We start from the raw sequence: 22234 nt of genomic DNA, 5'->3' as shown, positions 1-22234 counted from the left end.
CATCATCTGAGCTCTTATTCTCCTCCTGCTGATCATAAATGTACTCCATACAGCTCAGTATAAGAATTTTTTTTTTTTTGTGTGCAATTAATCAATTTTTTGTGTGGTTTTTTCCTTTTGTTACATGAGGTGCTTTTTATGGAGTATGGCGTCAATGAAATTGTTGTATAATAATAATAATAATAATTGAATGATCTTGTGAGTAATTCTAACCAGAGATTTAAAACATTATAATACTTGTCTATTCCATCAGAAAGTACAATGCATTGAAACTAGTGCTGGACAACTATTTGATTTTTTAAAATCGTAATTAATTGCATGATTTTTCTGAGATTAATCGAGATTAATCGCATTGTTGTGACCCGTTGTAGAGCCAGTGAGCATCGGACTTTCAAAATAATCATAATAATGCACGATAAAATATCTGTCGCCGTTAATTAATTAATGCGTTAATGCGATAAGGCGTTAACTTGCCCAGCCCTAATTGAAACACATGACAAACATCCAAAAGATATAATGCGTTACAATGTACATTATGAATAATTATAATGCGTTATACATATTTGAAAATAATCTCAGAAAAATCATGCAATTAATCACGATTTTTAAAAATCGAATCGTTGTCCAGCACTAGTTTCAATGCATTATACTTTCTGATGGAATAGACAAGTATTATAATGTTTTAAATCTCTGGTTACAATAATGCGTTACAATGTACATTATGAATAATTATAATGCGTTATACATAAAGACTTCAAGTAAAGTGTTAGCGTTTCAGACAATGAAAGTTTATAGTTATTTAGTCTATTTAGTCTATTATAGTTATTTAGTCTATTTGTTGAATATACAGTCCTACCGTTAAAAGACTGCATGAAGTGTCCATATGTCACTTTGAAATATGTCTGATCAGGGTCTGATGGACATGATATGGCCATTATACAGGACTTTCTTCATAATTCAGGTATTAGTTGAAGAAAATAATGTGTAGTTCTGCATATTGCTAGTGTTAATCAGTTGATCTTTCTATGGCTGGTCACTGATGTCTCTGATGAATAGATGTGTGTTAGAAGCAGATGATCAAGTTTTTGATAACTGGCTTTGTTTTGACACACGGCCTACATTTCTGAATGTATGTGACGAGCAGTTGACGCAGAGGTGTGGTAGTGTTGAGGACACACTCATGTAAGCGGTGCCTGCTGAAGAAGAGCAGCTCTATGAATAACTCTGTGCCCATTTCCCAGCTAAATCACTGCTCTGTTCTATTCCGGGCTCTGTGGTGGTTATAGACAGACGCTTTTCTCATTCATGCTCAGTAACTGCTTCAGAGCCAGGTTAGGAGCCATGTCAGATGGAGACAAGACCTTAAAACCTCATTTGCCAGCTGTCGAAATAAATGTCAAACTCTCTGAATCATCTGAACACTGGATAAATCGAAATCATTTCTGACCTCTTCTAATAGTCACATTTTTAAAGTGACAGTGTGTTTCTTCTTCGTGTAGAGCCGTGTGATGCGGTAATGCACTCATATATCTCGATGGTATTTTGAAATATATTTACTTTTTTGATTGTATAAATATCAGACAAAAGTCATAGAGGTTTGAAACTACATGAGAATTGTAATTTTTTGATAATCTAATGCTTTAGCACTATTTTGTATAGTCAGATTACAGCAGTCCATGTAAACGAAGCATTCGTCAACATAACTAGATTTCCTGAGTGAAAGTCGCTGATATTTAACCCTATATATCCTACTGTATCATATTTGATGCACAAATGTCTAAGACCTCTTAATGAGCTTCGCTGTACATGATTATCTATAAAAATCATATTCAAATGTGAGTCTCAAGTATGATCACCAGGCTTTTGAGGAGCATTTATTTATTTGTTTATTATATATTATTTCTGATCATAAAAAACTAAGCATGTAAATATTATCTTACTAAGACACATTGTTGGAGAGTTAGAGTGACGACTGGTATTTATATCATCTTATGCAAGTGTCAGCTATACTGTGATAAAGCTTGTTATATCACAAGCTATCAGAATTTCATCTTACTTTTTGGCCACATAAATATATAAACATCTGCACCAAATTGCATGTTTTAGCTTCGTTTGTACCCCTGAGTAAAATTAAGATGTTTTTTTTCCTCTATATTCTTACTATATCATCCTAGATCAGCCATACAAATGCAATGGATGTTTTGTTTGTGAGTAAATTTTTAACCAAAAACACACACACACATGCATTTTTTATTTTTATTTTTTTTTTGGTGAAAATTTACAGTTTTGGACATATACGCTACTAAAAATATTTGTAAAAATACCTTGAAGTAACTACAAATCGCATGTAAAGAAAACATATCTTTAACAGGAATTCTGTTTGGAGCATGCCCCCGAATCTGCGTGATGTTCTTACCTTTTTCCCCCTTACCTGCTTGCATCTCTGATTCATAAACTCATCACAATTGTGTGTATTGGTCAGAACACTGTAAAAACACGGAAATAGAAATATATAAGCCTTAATATTAATTAGATGGTATTACTAGCCTGATAATAATAGTAATAATAATAGTCATTTTGCTATTGTCAGAGGCATCAGCCACAGGCAATATCTCTGACTGTCGTCGATACTCAATATCGTTCTGTCGGCACAACCCTTCTTTACAAGCTCTTTATTCATATGTCAGGGTTAATAAGCAGGTGCACACATGACCCGTGGTTCTCTAGCTGCTCTCAGATGTGACTCTGCTGATGTCACAAACTGACAATAGTAGCTGCTTTTACTAGAGGAAGGACTTCCTGTCAGTACAATAGCCTCCCACCTCTTGGCCTGACCTCAGTCCCAGGAGTGTTTTTGGTGAGACGCAGTGATGTTTTCTACCGGAGCGCTCTGCCGTGGGTAGAGGAGGGCGCCGCTGTTTCCGTATATTGAGTGTCAGCGGCCACCGCTCCGCTACTTCCAGCAGGAATAGATGGGACTGCGTGACCTCTTCCTATCGGAACAGGAAACCCCGAGTTAACTACTGTTTCTCTGTGTGTGTCTGTAGTATCTGGGGCACGTGGAGGTCGAGGAGTCTCGTGGCATGCACATCTGTGAAGATGCGGTCAAGAGATTGAAGACGGTAGGTGTACACACACACACACACACACACTCACTTCCTTCATCTGTCACATCTCCAGTGCTGTTCTTCACCTGAACCGTCTCCTCAGTGTGTGTCTTTCCTGTGCTCAACACCAGGTGATCCATTTAAAGCGTGTTTGTCTCCTCCTGCTGTTCTCTTCCTCTTCTGCTAGTCTTGCCCTTGCTGTCATGCATCAAAACAAAAAGCTTCCTGTTTAGTATAAGTTTAGCTCAGTTGACAGCATTTGACTTCACAGAAAAGGATTGTCAGCTTGTCCCTTAACAGATGTTACTGTAACATTAAGCACTGTGATGCTTTTTTCAGGATTCTTTGATTTACAGAAAGTTAAAAGATCAGCGTTTATGTAAAATCAAAATCTGTTGTAACAATATATGCTACCGTTCAAAACTTTGGTCTTTACTTAAATTCTTTAAAATAAATTAATAAAATAAATCAATACTTATATTCAAAACGGATAAAAAGAAAACGAAAAAAAAGTGAACGTAAAGAGACTTATAATGTTAGAAAAGATTTATATTTAGAATAAATGCCGAATAAATGTCCTGAAACAAAGCATCACAGGTTCCAAAAAAATATTAAGCTGTACAACTGTTTCCAAGATATATAAATACATCAGGATCGTGTGACACTGAAGACTGGAGTAATGATGCTGAAAATACAGCTTTGATCATAGGAATAAATTATATTTTAAAGTATATCAAAGTAGAAAACCATTATTTTAAATTGTAATAATATTTCAAAATATTACTGTTTTTTTCTGTATAATTGATCAAATAAACTCAGCCTTGATGAGAATAAAAGACTTCCTTAAAAACATAAAAAATCTTACTTGTCCCAAACTGAGCGTAACTTCTCTTGAACCCGATATATTCTTTTGTTTTTATATTTTATATTGTTTTCATATAAATGCTTTCCTCCTATCCCTCCACTGCACTGTCATCTGATTTCCACCGAAACGCTGCTGGAGCATTTGTGAAGCTCTCTCAGAATCACCCCTGACTGCGTTACTACATAACCTTCCCACAAACCAACAGGCAGCAGCGGTCTGTTTTTCTAGTTTTGATAACATTAACATCCAAAGCTGTTTAATTAAGCATCACATTTGCAAATAAAATCATTTCATTTCAGATATACTGAAAAATCACAGGCTGAAATAACTTGCCAGCACAGCAAAAAAACAGGAAGCCAGCGCACAGACTTTTTGGTGATTGTTTTGAAAACTTTACTCTTTATTAAGATGTTATTCTGAAAGCAGAGAACAGGTACCTTATCATTCATCCTAACCTCAACACTTAAGCACACGGTCCACTCGGAGAGGGACAGGCGTGAGTTTCCTGTCTCGCCGGCGTCCAGCGGAAGACATTCCATTCTTCAGGGAGAAGGAAGTCCAGTGCGCTGTCTATTTTCCACGTTGACAAGGCCTCGCACGCCTCCACCCAGATGAAGCTCTGGGGAAACAGAGTCGTGATGTTTGTCACTTTCCACCTGACGGCCAGCTCTGAGTTATTGTGTATCATCATCTTCTTCGTTTGACCTTCAGTTGGAAAAGATTGCTGCGTTTAATCACTTTAGTTTGTAGTGTTATAAGTTGTAGTGATTTTGTTGGATGCTTTATTTTAAGTCATATAAAATGATTTTAGTTTTAGTTAACTTTAAACACTGTTTCTTACACTTTTTTTTTCTTACACTTAAGTTCACAAAGTCTATTAAAGAAAAGAACGTCATTTCTCAATCGTTGATAAAACTTCAGAACCAAATCACACTCATCTCTGAATGCCTGCTTTCACAGAGAGGAATAAAACAGGAATTCACCTACAAAAGAAAGCTTCTGGAAGCATGAATTTTAGTGAACAAACACCTCAAATCATGACTTTCAGTGAATAAAGACTTCAGTTTTCAGTCTGTCGATCACAAAGCGCTAATAAACATTCATAAATATCATAATAAAAACTAAAAGGTGGTTTCAGAAAGCTTAAATAGTGTAGAAGCCTATAGCCACCCAACAACCAAAAATATAACAAAAAGTTATAATAAAAATATAATAATAAAATAAATAATAGAAATATTAATATTTTTATATTACAAACTAAAAAAAAAAAAATTAAACTAAATAAAAGAAGTATTGATATTGTTATATTTCACTCTATAATAAAATATAATCAAAAAAAGTTTTTTATATATTTATGTAATAACATTTATAATAGTTTTAATAAAATTTTTTTTTATTTTTTATTTTAACTTTTTTTTTTAATATATTTATGTAATAACATTTATAATAGTTTTAATAAAATGCAGATTTGATAATAAAATCACGATTTTTATTTTATTTCGAATAATCGTGCCGCTCTAGTCAGTCATATGGCTCTTACATGAAGACACAAACGCACTGAACATAACTAATGACGTGCAAGCTTTAAAGAGGCAGCTTTAACAGAAAGTCATCTCTCCTGACCCTGCAACCTACTCAAACCATCGCTCGGACAGTCCAAACCTCATTATTTCCAGAACTTATCAGCACTAATTCAGTTACCACCACTGTAACCCTGAGCACCAAATCGTGTGTGTGTGTGTGTGTGTGTGTGTGTGTGTGTGTGTGTGTGTGTGTGTGTGTGAGGAGCGTTCTCTAATGTAATGAGATTTCCTGTCACTGGAAGCGTGCCACCCGTGTCCAGGAAGTCCATGCGTCTCTGCAGAGGCTCATCTTTACTGATGTCATCCTCTTGTGTTTGTTGGTTATTGTTACTGTGCTAGCTGTACCTAACATGATAAATGTGTTTATGTGATGTGAAGATCTAATGCCCTTGAGTCCCTCACTTTTATAATTTTTTTTGTATTTTTTCACTGCGCTCTTCACGGTTCATGTTGGGATGATGTATCCATGTCAAGCAGTGGCTTTTCGTGAGTTTCCAGTATGTTAGTTTAACCTCCAGGTTTCTGAAGGATGAGAGCACACATGTACTTCCCGAGTCACACACAGGATGTTTGTGTTTGCTGATGATCTTTGACCTCTGACGGTTGGAATTTAAGAGGCCACAAACTACCTTGTTACTTCCTGTTTTCCAATGCCAGCCTGAAAAATGTGGAACCTTTTTACCAATTAAAACTGATGAGCTCCAAGCGTTCACATTTTTAAAAAGCAAGTGAAGACAAAATATTTAAGTCAGGATTTTAAGTTATTAAAAAATCTTTTTTTTTTATTTTTATTATTGATATTTTTCATCTTATAGAAGCACTTTGAGCTCTGTTTTATGTGTGCGCCTACAATAATGTACAATTATAATTTTTTTTGTTTACATTTTCATTTTTGTTCAAGTTTGTCATTTTGTTTTTCACATTTTCATTAGCTTTTTCTTTACTAAATGAAAATGATAAATGTTGCTTTGGCAGCAAGCTGAAATAGAATGCATTTAAATAGTCACCTCTCCTGCTATAGGCCGAGACAAAACATTTATAATAAATGTGTTTGCAGTCAATTCAGTGCATGCATAATATGCATTCAGTTTACACAGCCTTATTTTGGCGTGCTGCATGGCTACTTCAAATAATTAGTTTTCCATGTTCTTCTGACATTAAATAATTTACAAGTGCCGGATATGAATCGTGCTCATTTGCTGTTATCTTCTGAATGGTCCTTCACAGCCGGCTCATGATGACATGAAGAAACGAATTGAATTACTTGGAAAGTTACAACATATTCACAGAAGTAATCAAGACTGTGTTTGTAGGTCGGTTATGTAGTAACCGTTACGCTCTCAAACAGTGCAAATGCAGGCTGATTCTGAGAGAAAGAAGAGCAACAGGATATTTCGGTTTCTTTCCTCTAGTCTTTCCTGTTTCTCTTTACCTCCAGCTCCTGTATTTCTATCTGTCTACAGTCAGTTCTTTCCACCCTGCTCAAGATGTCTAGCTTCCGTGGCAGTTATTACCCATGAAACCCCTGTCCTCCTCCGTCTGTTTGCATATGTACTGAAGTGAATGCATTGTTTTCTTTCTCTAAGCAGGTTTGTTGACATGAGCCATTAAGAGCATCTAGATCCTCTCTGACCCCTTAAACCTCTTTTCTAACCCAATGAGCATCGCTTTCCTCCTTCTGCTGTGTGTGAGCTTACACGTGTGGAAACAAACAGTAACTTTAAACCCGTAACATGTAACCTCCACCTCTTTCTGTGCCTTAACTGAGGATGTGGGCTCAGTAAATAATGGCTTTGCTGGTCACGATTACTTGAACTGAAACCCAAACCTCAGTTAAGGGACGTGAAGCCAGTGTAGATGAGAAGAAGTGAGTCTCAGGCTTGGTGAACGGTGCACTTCTTGTTTTACAAAGGCCACATCCACACTGTGAGGTTTAGGGAATGACGACGCATTTCTGCAGTTATCATTCCTCATGTGTATGAAATACAGCAATCAGACCTGCTTCCCCTGCCACCACCCCACACACACACACACACACACACACGCACACACACGAGGGTTGCCATAACCGCTGCAATGCTTTGGATTCACATAACTGTAAACAAGAAACATGATGCGGGTGGGTTGTGAATTCAGTAGTAGATTGCATCATCATACCCATAAATAACCAAACACTTGTGTGTACACTCTTAAAAAGAAAGTACCATTTTTGGTTCCCCAAATAACCTTTGAACAGTTCTTTTCTCTCCAAGAACCTTTCGTTTTTAAGAATGTTTTTAAAATCTAAAGAATTTTTTTTTTTTTTTTTTTTACTATAAAGAATATTTGTGGAATGGAAAGATTCCATGGATATGTTACAAATTCTTCATGGAACCATCAATACTAATAAAGAACCTTTATTTTGAAGAGTGTACAGAATGGATTGCTTTTGAGCTGCAGTGATTATTTTAGTATCATTGAAAAAATATAATAGTTTGAATTTTTTTTTTTTTTTTTTTAGTTCAGTTAACATTTATTTCCCTTTAAGTAACACAAAGGTTTATTATTATTATTATTTTTTTTTAAATAATATGGTTTAAAAAGTTGACTGTAATAAGCCTGGTGTGCATGTGGCTGAAGAGTGATTTTGAAATCTTCACACTCTTTCTCTCTCGGCTGGGGTGTGTGTTTGTAGTGAACTCCGGAGTCAAGATCAGTTCTTTCCTTGTGACTCTTTTGATACCGTGTGAGGTCATCAGAAACAACCCTAATAAACTACTGCTCAAAACTGCTGCCATCACTAACATCATAACATGATTCATTTAAAAGAATAGTTCACCCAAAAATCAAATTCTGCCATGATTTACTCACCCTTTCTTACATGAAACACAAAAGAGGAAATTTAGTAGAGTGTTCAGGCTGCTCTTTTCCATACAAAGAAAGTGAACAGAGACAGAAGCTGTTGAGCTCAGAACAAGAAAACAGAAAAAGCACCATGAAAGTAAGCAGTGCTGTACGATAATGGTTAAACTAATCATGATCATTTTGTTGGAAAATTATAAACGCTGTTATTAATTACGATTCTCTGAAATTTATTTTAACATCTCATCAGAATTATGGCACTTTCAGGTGAGCATGAATCAAGAAAATGGTAACTCGTATCACAGGGTTTTCTGACAAATACATTAACACACTCGACATTATAAAAAGCTCCTCAAAAACTAAAAACGTGCAATTCCAAATATTAATTACAATAATTCCCAAACAATCAGCAGTAGACATTGACGTAAATCATTCTCGGCACTATTCATGATAACTAATAGAGGTTAGATTATTTGTTTATTGCTAGATTAATCGACTGAATAAAAGCCTTGTGAGTTGCATGGTCTGCTTTTATGATTTCTCATTTTTGTAGCTCAGCAGCATCCATCTACTTTTATTGAATGGAAAAGAGCAGCGTATACATTTTGTCTAACATCTGTTAGAGCATCATATGGGTTTAGAGCAACATGAAGAGAGTAACTGAGCGATTATTCATTATGGGTGAGCTATTCCTTCAAGAGTAGTGAAGTAATCAAACTTACATAGTGGATTAATAATACTAGATCTGTAACAGCACCAGTAACATCGACACACGTGCACACGTGGTGATCTCCCCCTCCTCTCCTATCCATACTTCACCACTTTTATCATTCCTAACCATCAAAACCCATCAAAGCAGAGTCTATCCTGACACGCTCTCACAGGACGTTGTGTCTGAGTTCATTTGTAACCCTCTCCTGCCTTTTCCTCCCACCAACATCCCCTTACCAACCTCCATTCCAGGACAGAAAGTTCTTCAAGGGCTTCTTTGCAAAAGTAAGTTCTGCTGTGTGCATTTATGTACCATCCAGAAAACACTCTTATGCAAGTACATAACCTCAAGCGCTTCTAGTTGCTGAAGTTTGATTTTCGGTCTTTGCTTCAGTCCTCGGTTTATAATCATGAAGCATTCAGTGTAGCTGCAAGGGCGCTATACCATGACTATATGTAATGATAAGTCATACTGTATACAAACCTAGGCTCTTCCCTAATGCAAAGTGTAGGCACGTATCACAGCAATCTGCAGCTGGTTTTATTTCACCTCTAGAGGGCGCTGTTACACTCATGCAACTTGCAGTCGTTGTTTATTTAACCAGTTTTCCACACTTTGCCAATTCATCTGTAAAATCAGCATATTGGTCAACCTCTGCTCTTGAGTCCTGAGATCTGGTATAAAGCAGCTTTAAAGCACTGAATGTTGTGTGCGCAGAGGGGTTGCACGATTGCATTCAGATGTGCGTTTGTGTGCTTGCATAGAGGAAGTTTGTGAGTGTGTACACTTAGATTAGTTTGCTCCTAAAACATGTCTGGAGCAAGAGACGAGTGTGTGCGAAAGGGCAAACTGAGTTTCAGAACTCGTCTTGTCTTCTTTCAAGTAACGAAAGCGTGTGAGAGTGTGTATGTGTGAGAAACGGCTCATTTCTGCACTTGGGTAAGTGTGAACACTCAAAGCTCCCCGAATCAGGATGTGTGTTTGTTTGAGTGGTTCACTTCTACTGTTTCTTTCTGTCTTTCTCGTGTTACACGACATGCAGCCTTCTCCTAACACTGCTGTAACCTTCTCAAAGCTCAATGTTTTTAACTGTCCTCTATTTTCAGGTGTTGTTGATAGATGAAAGTGCATCTGTGTGAAAGAGGGTGAAGGGCCTCAATGAGGGGAACTCTTTTTGTTCGTCTCTTTTCCCGTCCGTCTCTCACTGTGTGTGTTGTGTGTGTCCACACAGGCGGGTAAGAAGGCCGTGCGAGCGGTGCTCTGGGTGTCTGCGGATGGCCTGAGGGTCGTAGATGACAAGACAAAGGTACTGAAGGACTCTGAACTGATCCACCAGATAACCACAGTACTGATACATACAGCACAGTAGATCATAATGAAGGGTTCGCTGTTGACCGTTAAAAAAAAAAGTGCACTTAAAAATGAATTCAGATTAAAATTTTGTCATTTACTCACATCTGTGACCTTCTTCAGTGGAATGATCGCTGTCTGATTCATAATAACACTATGTTTGATGTCAAGACTTTGAAAATCCTGTGAATCACACTGACCATGTTCACGATGCACTTTTAATGCTCTTGTGTCACTGAAAGCTTCGGTCCCATTCATTGCAAATGCATATAAAAGATCATCTCTTCCAAATGTCTTTTTTTTGTTTGTTGATGGAAGAGGTTTGGATCAGCATGCGTGCAGCTGGATGTATCAGTACTGCTGTATTCATGCACAACTGTCATGTTCAGCGTTTTCTGCCACCTGCTGGTGAGAGTCAGTTATTGCTCATCGGTACATGAAGGCCTGCTGGATTTTGTTCTGGCAGATGGTCCACTTAGCTGCGTATGAATGCTGCTGAATTTTTAATTTTGGTTTGCATTTTGTCTCCACCTTCTCCTTTTGAATACAGCATGACTACAGATGAGCTGCTGTATGTTTGTACACTGAAACACTGATTTGTGAAAATATAAATGACAGTTGGAATGATATGCATTTTGCCTGTTTTGTTCCCAGGATCTGATTCTGGACCAGACGATAGAGAAGGTTTCCTTCTGTGCGCCGGATCGTAACTTCGAGCACGCCTTCTCCTACATCTGCAGAGACGGGACCACGCGCCGCTGGATCTGCCACTGCTTCATGGCCATCAAGGACTCGGTGAGATGCTCATATCTGTCGTACACTCTCATGGACACACTGTGGTCCTGCAGTGGAGAGACTTATGAAAACCAGAAGAAAAAAAGCTTTGTGAATTTGATATTTTTTCACATCATTAAATTGTTTAGAGCATAGGGGGAAATAATGGAAAAGTAACATTTTTGAAAAATGACATTTTATTCATATGTTATGCTATAGAGGACACCAGGACTTTTTTCTTTTCAAAGACTTTTTTTTTTTTTTTTAATCACTAATCAATTATTAGTTTTCAGGATTTGGTGTTGTTTCCAAAACATTGGGAAAAAAATATGTATGTGAGCCAAAATGAGTTGAAATGCATTGCCTTATCAGATATATGATTTACTTAATGCTGAGAAAATGTGTACTATTTCATATAATAACATTAAACCCACCAGCCTTCATTTCATGTGAACGAAGTCTTTGACGATGTTTTGTATCCGTGCTGTTTGGTGTCAGGGCGAGCGTCTGAGTCATGCGGTGGGCTGTGCGTTCGCAGCGTGTCTGGAGCGCAAACAGAAGAGGGAGAAGGAGTGCGGGGTCACAGCCACTTTCGATGCTAACCGCACCACTTTCACACGGGAGGGATCCTTCCGTGTCACCACAGCCACGGAGCAGGCCGAGCGAGAGGAGGTCATGAGACAACTGCAGGATGCCAAGAAAGGTGTGTGTGTGAGAGGTTTAATACAGTGCACTCGAATAGTTCAAAAGTCCAAAGAAAACTCTGAATGACGTCGTATTAGTTGTATTGTAGTTTATATGGGTTTTATAAAAATAAATTATATATTCTTTTGAATTGTAATATTTTACAATATTACTATATTGTTGATCAATTAAATCCAGGCTTGGTGAGCTTAAGAGACTACTTTAAAAACCATTAACACTAACACTCAAAACATTAACATTATAAAATCTCTCTGACCCCAAACTCGAGGCCTGTCTCAAGTAACATGGATTTAGATGGTGACTGCGTGAGACGGTCTAACCCTTCCTCTGTCAGCAGACTCTGAGGGTGTGTTGGGCGGCTCCTGTGTCGGCGTGTCTAACCCTGTGGTCACCCTCGCTGGACCCAATGGCTCGTCGTCCTCCCCTCCTCTGCCCATGGCCACTCTGGCCCCTCAGGAAGCCAATCCTCACGCCATCCCGCGACGCCACGCACCCGTAGAGGCTCTCGCTCGGCAGGGCTCGTTCAGGGCCTTCCCTGCGCTCAGTCAGAAGACCTCTCCCTTCAAACGGCAGATGTCACTGCGTATGAACGAGCTGCCCTCCACCATGCAGCGCAAGTCAGACTTCCCCATCAAAAACACTGGTGAGGCTCTTCAGTCTGGCATTACGTCCTCTTTTGAAAATCTCCATTGGTTTTCACTGTTCCAGAGTTGCAAATTGAATTTTTTTTTTTTTTCTTATTTAATGTCTGTATATATCTATATTGTAAGGCTGGATATTGACACACATTTCACGATTCGATTCAGTTTAGATTCACAACCTTACGATTTGAATGTAATTTGATTCAATGTTGATTCATTTGGATACAGGATTAGTTGAGAGAGATTTCTTTTTCCTTGAGAATATTGGACTTGTACTGTATCTGATATATCAGGTGAAGGGAAGCCTGTGAGTTGGTACATTAAAGGTTAAAAGTAACAGCTGATTTGTAAACAAACATTTAAATTGCATATTAAGGTAGTTTTTATAATAAATGTGTCTCTGGAGCACAAAAGCAGTCTTAAGTCTCTGGGGTATATTTGTAGCAGTAGCCAAAAGTAAATTGTATGGGTCAGAATTATCAATTTTTATTTTATGCCAAAAATCATCAGGAAATTAAGTAAAGATCATGTTCCATGAAGATACTTTTGTAAATTTCCTATCGTAAATATATCAAAACTATATTTTTGATTAGTTATGAATCGCTAAGAACTTCATTTGGACAACTTTAAAGGTGATTTTCACAGTATTTAGATTTTTTATTTTTTTTGCACCCTCAGATTCCAGATTTTCAAATAGCTGTATCTCGGCCAAATATTGTTCTATCTTAACAAACCTTATGTAGGAAAGCTTATCTATTCAGCTTTCAGATGATGTATGATTCTCAATTTAAAAAAATTGACACTTGAGACTTTTTAGAGGTTTGGTGGGCCACAAATATTAAAACTTTAATGACATAATTATGTCTACAATTCATTTTTTGAAATATAAACGTGCAGACGCTAGCTGTAGCAAAAACATTGTTTACAAGCTGTTTATTTGACATCTTTCAGTGGTTGAAACACTGATTAAGTGATTACATGAGACATGTTCAGTAAGTTGTTCTGTTTATTTCAACACCTTCTGATGTTCATTCATGTTTATTTCATGCTATAACTAGTAGTAAAGAGGAAGAGATTATCTGCCACATGAACGAGGTACCGTGATCTGTCATTTCACATTGTTTGAGTTTCATAATAAAATTGACAGAATTTGAAGGTCGAGACCTTGTTTCCTATCAAAAGTAGTGAAATACAGCACTTATCGTGATCATTGGATGGTAAGTGCCCTACAAATGTTTGGGGAATTAGAAACTAATACAGCACAGACTAAAATATTGATTCTTGGTATGTAAGAGCCGATATCAGTTAATCAAAATGAGAATTGATCAAAACTGAGAAAAATCAGCCCTACTACATTAGATGTCCTCCTCTCTTTCTCCTTCCATTTTAGTAGCTAAAACTTGAACAGTATTCTTCTGTCACCTTCAGAGCACCAGAGTTTCCTGCAGCAGATGTGAGTAGTGAATAATGTCCTGTGTGTTTGTGGTTGTCAGTGCCGGAGGTGGAGGGTGAGGGCGACAGCATCAGCTCTCTGTGCACTCAGATCACATCCACCTTCAGTGGGCCTCCAGAAGACCCGTTCTCCTCAGCACCGATGCCCAAACCCGCCTCCTCACCGCAGTCACCCTCAGCTCCAGGTCAGCTACACCCTCACACTCGCAGTAGTTTACAAAGAGTAGATGTGTGTGTTATGACTTGCACCACTAGTTAGCTGGTCTGTGTTTACCAGCATGCATCTGTATCAGAATAAATGTAAACATGCTTAATGTTTAATGTTTAATTGAATATGTGTTAAAGTGTCACATGATCCTTCAGAAATCATTCTGATGCTGGAATTTTCCTCCTGCTGTCACCATACTTTAGAATAAGCACAACTAAAACCATGTGATTCCAAACTAGTCATTACAGTCCCAGAACCCTGATTAGCTGCAGAACTAATCTAATTGTCTTCGCAACCCCTAATGCATGCATGCATGTGTGTGTGTGTGCATTCCTATATGTTAGCACTCTGTCTGCTTGTGTCCGGCTCTGTCTCTAATCTTCACGTCCTGTCTGCTGCTGTAGTTAACGGTGCAGTTCCTGCCTTCCCGCCGCCTAGCGTCACTGTAACTGCTGCAGCTAACTCACCCGTGCTGCCGCCTCCGCTGCCTGTCCGAGAGACTAACCCCTGGGCCAAGACCCCAAACACAGCCCCCACCACAGCACACATAGGTAAGAGCTGGGCTTCCTGCCACAGGAAGTGCTGACCATGCAGAATAGTTGCTGAGAAACTCATTTTAGCAGCTGTTGCATAAAACTGCTTTTCAGTGACTTTACAAGTGTAAGCATGCATCAGAATTGTTTTATTTTAGATGCTGACTGTAGTTTGCAACTAAGCAGACAGTCATGGTCATAAATTTATGCAAATAAAAACATAAATGTCATGGTAATAGTCTATTTATGCTGTAGGGCCATTCCGTGTCAACTCAACCAGAGGTCCCCGGCTCAGATTTTTGATTTTGTCAATATTTTTTCTGAAGAAAGATAAACATGTATGGTGATGAAAGTCAAAAAATTAAATGTTGTTGATGTGTATTTACTGAGTAATCCACATTTAATCCACATACCTACATTTGGTTATTGACCATTGAAAATGGGTCAAATTAAAACATTTGGACATGGAGTCAACCATATAGGGCCATATAAATAAGATTTCAAAAGGAAAGATTATTTAGAATGAGAATCTAGAAGGATATTAAAATATCATGAATACTTCTAGAGTTACAGGCATGTATACTATAGAAAAATAATATTTATGGCAGTCAGACAGGTATGTTCTATGCAGTTGTGTTGATAGAAAATCACGAGACAGTTCTAGTTTCAACATTATCTGTTCTTTAGATATTCATCTTAATTTTAAAAAAAAAAAAAAAGGATCAGCTGTATGCAAAATGACCCACATTTGATTTTTGAAAATTGCATTAAGATCTTCATATCTCTGGGAATTAATCATTGAGGCCCTTTAAAGTAAGGAAAGTTTGTTAAGAACCTAAAATCTAATATCTAACAGGAAACTTTAATTCTTGAGTTTTCTTTTAACCGTCAATGTTGGCATATAATGAAACAAAGATTTCTAAAGTCAACAGATTTTACTAACAGACCTACCAATCTCTGTGTAAAAATAACATGATGCTGGCATGCTGCCATCTTTCTGGGGTGGGGAAGTCGTGGCCTAGTGGTTAGAGAGTTTGACTCCTAACCCTAAGGTTGTGGGTTCGAGTCTCGGTCCGGCATTACCACGACTGAAGTGCCCTTGAGCAAGGCACCGAACCCCCAACTGCTCCACGGGCGCCGCAGCATAAATAATACCCACTGCTCCAGGTGTGTGTTCATGGTGTGTGTGTTCACTGCTGTGTGTGTGTGTGTGTTCACGCTGTGTGTGTGCACTTTGGATGGGTTAAATGCAGAGCACAAATTCTGAGTATGGGTCACCATACTTGGCTGTATGTCACGTCACTTTCACACTTTTCCTTTTTTCACATTTTTTCTAACGTCACTTTTACCCTCCTGTAATTTGGCTCTGAGTCTCAGGTGATAATTGTCATTTTGACCCCACGCTACAAAATAGCGGATTACTTAGTAAATATACATCTGTGACATTTAATATTTTGGCTTTCATCACTATACATGTTTATCTTTCTACAGAAATAATATTACCAGAATCCAAAAATTGAGCAAGGGAAGTTTAAAATTTTTTTGTTGATTTATCATGGAATGACACTATAGTATTTGAAAATGTATGATTTAATAAAAATATATGGCTAAAAAAATGATTCATCATTCACGTCCTGTTTGAATTATTGTATAAGAATCAAAGAATGTCTTGTCTATAAAAGAATGTCTTAAAAGAAAGGACTCGGTATTAAGAAGAGTTACATAAAGAGAGAGTTATATATAGTGCAATAAACTGTGAAAGAGAACTCAACGAGGCACTCACGCCTCTGACAGGGGACCTCTGGGCAAGCAAAGAAGAAAAAACCTTAACTCTGGTGCACTGCTAAACTCAAAAACTCACAAAAACATGTCAAAATGCCCATCTTGGCAAATATAAACAGTCCACTATGTCTTAACTGAACATAAAAGGTGAAAATCTGATATCAATATATTGAGTCTGTGACAGAATTGAGTCTGTCTTTTGTCTATTTTTCCTGTTTGTTTGTTTGTTCTTACTGTTTACTTGTCTAATATAAGTGTTTAAGGGCTTATGTTAGTATTAGTTTTTACTGTTTTATCTAAACTGGTATACAAAAAAAAGTAAAGGTATCAGAGCAACTCCTGAAGAATTAGCTCAGAGTTTAACTCAAATACAACTGCCTAGAGGTTTCTAGTAATCTAAAGACCTTGAATAGCTCATTCACGTGTGTTTGATTAGGGTTGGAGGCAGCTAAAGGCAGCAATTTTAATAGGTATGTTAGACTTGAAGCGATGCTGTGCAGACCGATCGTTGTATGATGTCAGACGGCACTGCATGCTTCCTCTTGCGGTATTTGATGTCAAACACAGATCGGTCTGCGCAGTGCCGCTTCAAGTCGAACACATCTAATGTCTTCTTTGTCTGACACACTCAAGGGTGCAGTATCGGTTTGAATGAATGGTCTTTTTTAAAGAAATGGTCTTTTGTGCTATCATCTAGTTCAGGGGTTCCCAAACTTTTCCATTCCACGACCCACCTAGACAAGTATAATCTATTTCACGACCCACCAAAATATTTGAGATAAAAAAAAACAATTGACATTAAGCCTAATCTTAATTAAAAGTTTGATATGACAGAAAGTATTTAAGAAAAATAACCATTTTATTTTAGTGTACAACTGTAAAATTTCACTATAATATTTAAGTTTTAATTTCTTTGTTTACAGACGTTAAAATATGAAACGTCCATAAAAACGTGAAACAGGCTCACTCCAATGAACTGTAATATGCGCTGCGGGTTGTTAAACTCATCGCGGGGTTCAGCGCCGAAAATGCATTCATGGTCCTTCCGTGTGTGTGTGTGTGTGTGTGTGTGTGTGTGTGTGTGTGTGTGTGTGTGTAAGGGAGAGTGGCGCACAATGCAACACTTTTTTAGGAAAGCATAAGAAGTAAAGCAGAACTATCTAAAACAGTTTGGAGATTTAAATAATTGTGAAATAGGTAAAAATAATAAACAGATGCGTCTCATTTTAAATAAACACTAAAAAATGAGATGACAAAGTTACTTCAGTCAGAAATTTGCTTTTGCAATGGTTAAATAAATGGTCAGCAATATCTTCAAAAGATTTTTTAACTTTTTTTTTTCTCTATGTAGAGATGATATGTCAAGGAAATATTGCGAAATTTTGTAAATTTTATGTGGAAATGTTTAAATCTTGTAGTGTTACAATTAACCCTGCGTTTATGCCCTTCTCCCCCTGTACATGTGAAATGCTTTTTACGCAATGCATGTTTTAAATCGCGGACTTAATTGCAATTCGAAAATCACACTAAGGATATCACAATTCGTAATTAATGTTGGTAGGCTATATTGTGCAGCACTAGACTGAACAGTGTGAGTGTGTGTCATTTAAACGCAAATTTAGCTGCAGCCAAGTGACTGTGGGACCCACCGTGCTCCATTCTGCGACCCACAGTTTGAAAACCCCTGATCTAGTTGGTGCAATAAAGTAAAATCATAGTTAACAATTACTTGTTTACATAGGATATATATATATAAATATATATATATCCTAAGTGCCTAAATAATATAATATATAAGCTATAGTTTGACAGATAGTTCTAATTCAACATGCCAATCTAACTTAACATTTTCTTATATTGATATTGTTTATTTCTTTTGGATTATCTGAAGGCCACGTACCATAGTTCTTAACTGTAGCATTTGTTATAATAAGACTACCCTATTAATCATTACCAGGCCAATAATTACTTTTTTTTTAATTAATCAATATAGCATTTGTACTTTAAAGTGGCTGTTTCTCTAAATAATTCAAATAGATCACATATTTGACCATCAGCTTCGCGATAGGAAAGGCTCGCGCAAATCTTATCACTCTTCTCAAGCGCGCTGGTGAACGCACGCAGAGCATAGGGTGATTCTTGCGACGCGCATAAACTGTGCTTCAGTCATATTGTGCTGAGAGTTTCTCCGTTCAATTCGTACATTAAGTTGCCACTTATAAAAGCGAAATTAATTTAAATAATTAATGAATAAAAGGGTTGGAGACCCTTGGGCTAGATCAAGGGTTACAAATCCCTGGTCCTGGAGAACCACCAACACTTCACAATTTGTATGTCTTTCTTATCCTATACACCCGTTTGAGGTCTTGAAGTCTTTGCTAACAATCTGATGAGTTGATTCGGGTGTGTTTGGGGAGGGACACATCTAAGAAGTGCTGTGGGTAATCCAGGACTAGGATTGGGAACCACTGGGATAAATTGGAACTTGTTGACATTTGGCCACTTAAATAACTGTGCAAATTCAACATTTAAAAATGCATAAGAATGCATTCTGTATGAACAAATGATGTATGGAATAACTTTTTGGGATAGCAAATTAGCTGTTGCATTGAATAATGCTCCATGCAGCGGAGTCAATTTCAAAATTCAGAATCAGCTCTCAATTCCGAATGCCTCAGAATTGAAAGTTTGATTCCTTGTGGAATTGAGTCCCAGCCCTAGTGACACAGCCTCTTAACCAGGGGTGTCCAAACTCGGTCTTGGAGGGCCACTGTCCTGCAGAGTTTAGCTCCGACATGCCTCAACACACCTGCCTGGAAGTTTCTAGAATGCCTAGTAGAAGCTTAATGAGCTGGTTCAGGTGTATTTAATTAAGGTTGGGGCTAGACTCTGCAGAACACTGGCCTTCTGAGACCCAGTTTGGACCCCCCTGCTCTAAACCAAGGGGACTCAACTCTGAACCTTGAGATCCTGCAGAGTTTAGCTCCAACCCTAATTCAACACAACTGAACAAGCTGATCAAGGTCTTCAGGATAACTACAAAGTTGCAGGTAGGTGTGTTTAATCCAGGTTAGAGCTAAGCTCTGCAGGAAGGTAGATCTCGAGGTCCAGAGTTGAGGATCCCTGCTCTAAACTGTTTACCAGAATAAATGGGATGCTGAGCAAAACTCTTCTTCTTGTGTCCTGTAGGGAGCGAGTGGCCAAATCCTGCACCCGCAGTGGGAGCCCTACCCACCGTCAACGCAAATCTTTCTTCACCTGCCTCCTCTCACAAACGTACGCCATCTGAAGCTGACCGTTGGCTGGAGGAGGTGACCAAGTCTGTGCGAGCCCACCAACCCGCCACCGTCGCGAGAACCAACACGCCTCCTGCTCAGCAGCCCTTCCTCGGCCCCGGCCCTTCTGCACCCTTCATGCCAGGCATCCCTCCAACTGCAGTCCCTACCATACCCCCACGCCAGCCGGCTTTCCACGCTCAGGCGCCGGCGTCCTTCCCAGTGTCCAATGGAATCCCGTTTGTGCAACCAACATTTCCGGTGGTTGGCATTACACCATCGCAGATGGTGGCCAACGTGTTCGGTTCTGCCACGCAAACTCAGCCCATCCCGGTACCTGTTCAAGTGCCCCAGCTCCAGTCTTCACCCTTCTCCACACCACCAACAGGCCAGTTTGACACCCAGGCGGTGTGCAGTCCCTTCGGCAAACCTCTCCTACCTCCGGTGACAAACGCCACAGTGCTGCAGCCACCGAAAGTCAATGCCACGTTTAATGGGGCTAACAGCTGGGCAGCAGTGTCATCACCTGCGCAACCTGTGGCACCGCAGCAACAGGCCGATGCCTTCGAGGCCCAGTGGGCCGCACTGGAGAGCCGCTCGCAGCAACGCACCGCTCCATCACCCACAAACCCCTTCTCCACCGAGCTCCACAAGACATTTGAGATCCAACTCTAAGGACACACAGTGCACACAAAGCGACGCTGAAGGACATTGTGATGGACATTCATAGAGAGACGACTATAGAGGGAATGACCCCGCAAACCACATCAGCTCCATATCTCCGTCTTTTGATTTCTTTGTCTGTTCGTCCGTGTCTGGTTTTTGCTTGTGACATGAACAAATGGAGACAAGGGGGTTAATGAACGTGCCCCCCCAGAAACCAAGCGAGTACAACTTCTGGCATTTATGGCGCATTTATGTCCAAGATGAATTAGAGTAACAAGATGATGGTAAAAGAAATCTTTAGATGCTCTAACGTTGACCCCGTATTGTTCAGTACTCACTCTACCCCGACTAACCCTTCTCACAGCGCCCCCTAGCAGGCTGGATGACTGCTCCCTACCTGAAGGACGAGGCACTTCACAGACCTTCCAGGTTCACGAGGTTCTTGTAGAACTTCGCAATCAGAAGAGGAAGAAGCGAGAGTATGCCAAAATCTTTATTTTTATGCATTAAGTATATTTTAAATAGCTTTGAAATTTAACTGAAGAGCTGTAAATAATCTTTCCAAAGGTGCAGGCTTATTTTGTGTGCATACAGAAACAGAGCATATAGGCGTGAAGGGACGGTTTTCATTTCTCTTCTCTATTCCGTTTTAGTCTTCTGGCCACCTTGCATAGTTTGGATGTTCATATTTTGTAAATAGATAATCCATATGGACCCAGACTGGGTTCGAGGGTCTTTAAATCACACAGGTCCCAGACAATGTTATCTGTCTTTCATGCTGTCATTTTAACCTTATTATTTGTACTATAGTATGAGTACTTTGATTTCTATTGCCAACATATCATTGTAATTTTTTAGCAAATTTTTTTATGAATTTTAGCACTATTGGCAGTGTCATCTGTCAAGCCACTTTTATTTTATTTCGATAAGAAGATACTCATTTTAGCACAAGCACTGTACTAATCGATCATTTGACCACTTTGACATCAGTCTGTGGCATTAGTGAGCTGTGATGTTCACTGTCTTGAAATTACCTGTGGTTCCAACTCTACAATGATTGCAGTGAATTTTTTTTTTCCTGCTTTTCATGCAATCCCATCAACCTTTTGTTTTATCAGATGATTGGTCCTGTTTTAAGGTTTTGATTCCATTTCAGACGAGTATTGCATTGTATTATTCCAATTCTTTACGAAAAATTGAATCTAAAAGATTGAATAAAATGGTGGTGGTAGAGGAAAGCGGTTCTGTGTGCTTCTGTTCCACATACAGGATTCATGATTTTCTGTGTGTCCTTGTATTTAACGTCTGTGATTGTTTTGCAACTGAGGATTCTAAATAAAAATCTTGCGTACTCAAGGATCTCACAGTGAGCTCAAAGGAGGCAAAAGAGATGCTGCAGCCTTCTGAAACTATCCACAGGTGCCACAGTTGAACATCACCTTGAAAAATGTTTGATTTATGAATTATTCTGTTGTATGATTTAATGTATTTCACTTGCACTTGCGCAGGGACGGCAGCATCATTTGGGACAGGGACTGTTACAATATCAATATACCCGCATATGAAATGGGTAAAGGGAGGGACTTAATGAATTAATTATCTATAATTTGTCAGGTATGATGAGTTGGAATAATAATTATGTTTTCTGTTGTGTATTTTCAGTTTTATGACTATTAAATTTTTTTTTTTCCAGTGTCATTATTCAGGTGTACATTATTGTTCAGCACTGCTGAAGCAGGC

At 38.5% G+C, this 22234-nt stretch overlaps 1 protein-coding gene across 5 annotated transcripts in view; it reads left to right on the top strand.

The window, feature by feature from the left end:
- LOC109087857 (NUMB endocytic adaptor protein) overlaps nucleotides 1–22195 on the top strand; it is a 590428-nt gene extending 568233 nt beyond the window's left edge. For 2 of the 5 annotated variants that reach the window (XM_042742891.1, XM_019102042.2), the window contains 9 exons: nucleotides 3048–3122; nucleotides 9360–9392; nucleotides 10340–10414; nucleotides 11113–11253; nucleotides 11731–11935; nucleotides 12275–12580; nucleotides 14072–14215; nucleotides 14643–14789; nucleotides 19743–22195. In XM_042742891.1, coding sequence (XP_042598825.1) covers nucleotides 3048–3122; nucleotides 9360–9392; nucleotides 10340–10414; nucleotides 11113–11253; nucleotides 11731–11935; nucleotides 12275–12580; nucleotides 14072–14215; nucleotides 14643–14789; nucleotides 19743–20503 — 1887 coding nt within the window. In that variant the 3' untranslated portion in view covers nucleotides 20504–22195. The remainder of the gene's footprint in view (nucleotides 1–3047; nucleotides 3123–9359; nucleotides 9393–10339; nucleotides 10415–11112; nucleotides 11254–11730; nucleotides 11936–12274; nucleotides 12581–14071; nucleotides 14216–14642; nucleotides 14790–19742) is intronic. The other 3 variants (XM_042742893.1, XM_042742892.1, XM_042742894.1) reach the window with 3 other exon arrangements.
- The last annotated feature ends 39 nt before the right edge of the window (nucleotides 22196–22234 follow it).

The sequence above is a fragment of the Cyprinus carpio genome, chromosome B17 (assembly GCF_018340385.1).
Source record: "Cyprinus carpio isolate SPL01 chromosome B17, ASM1834038v1, whole genome shotgun sequence".
NCBI classification, from domain to species: Eukaryota; Metazoa; Chordata; class Actinopteri; order Cypriniformes; family Cyprinidae; genus Cyprinus; species Cyprinus carpio.
This window is presented reverse-complemented; position numbering and strand designations above follow the sequence as displayed.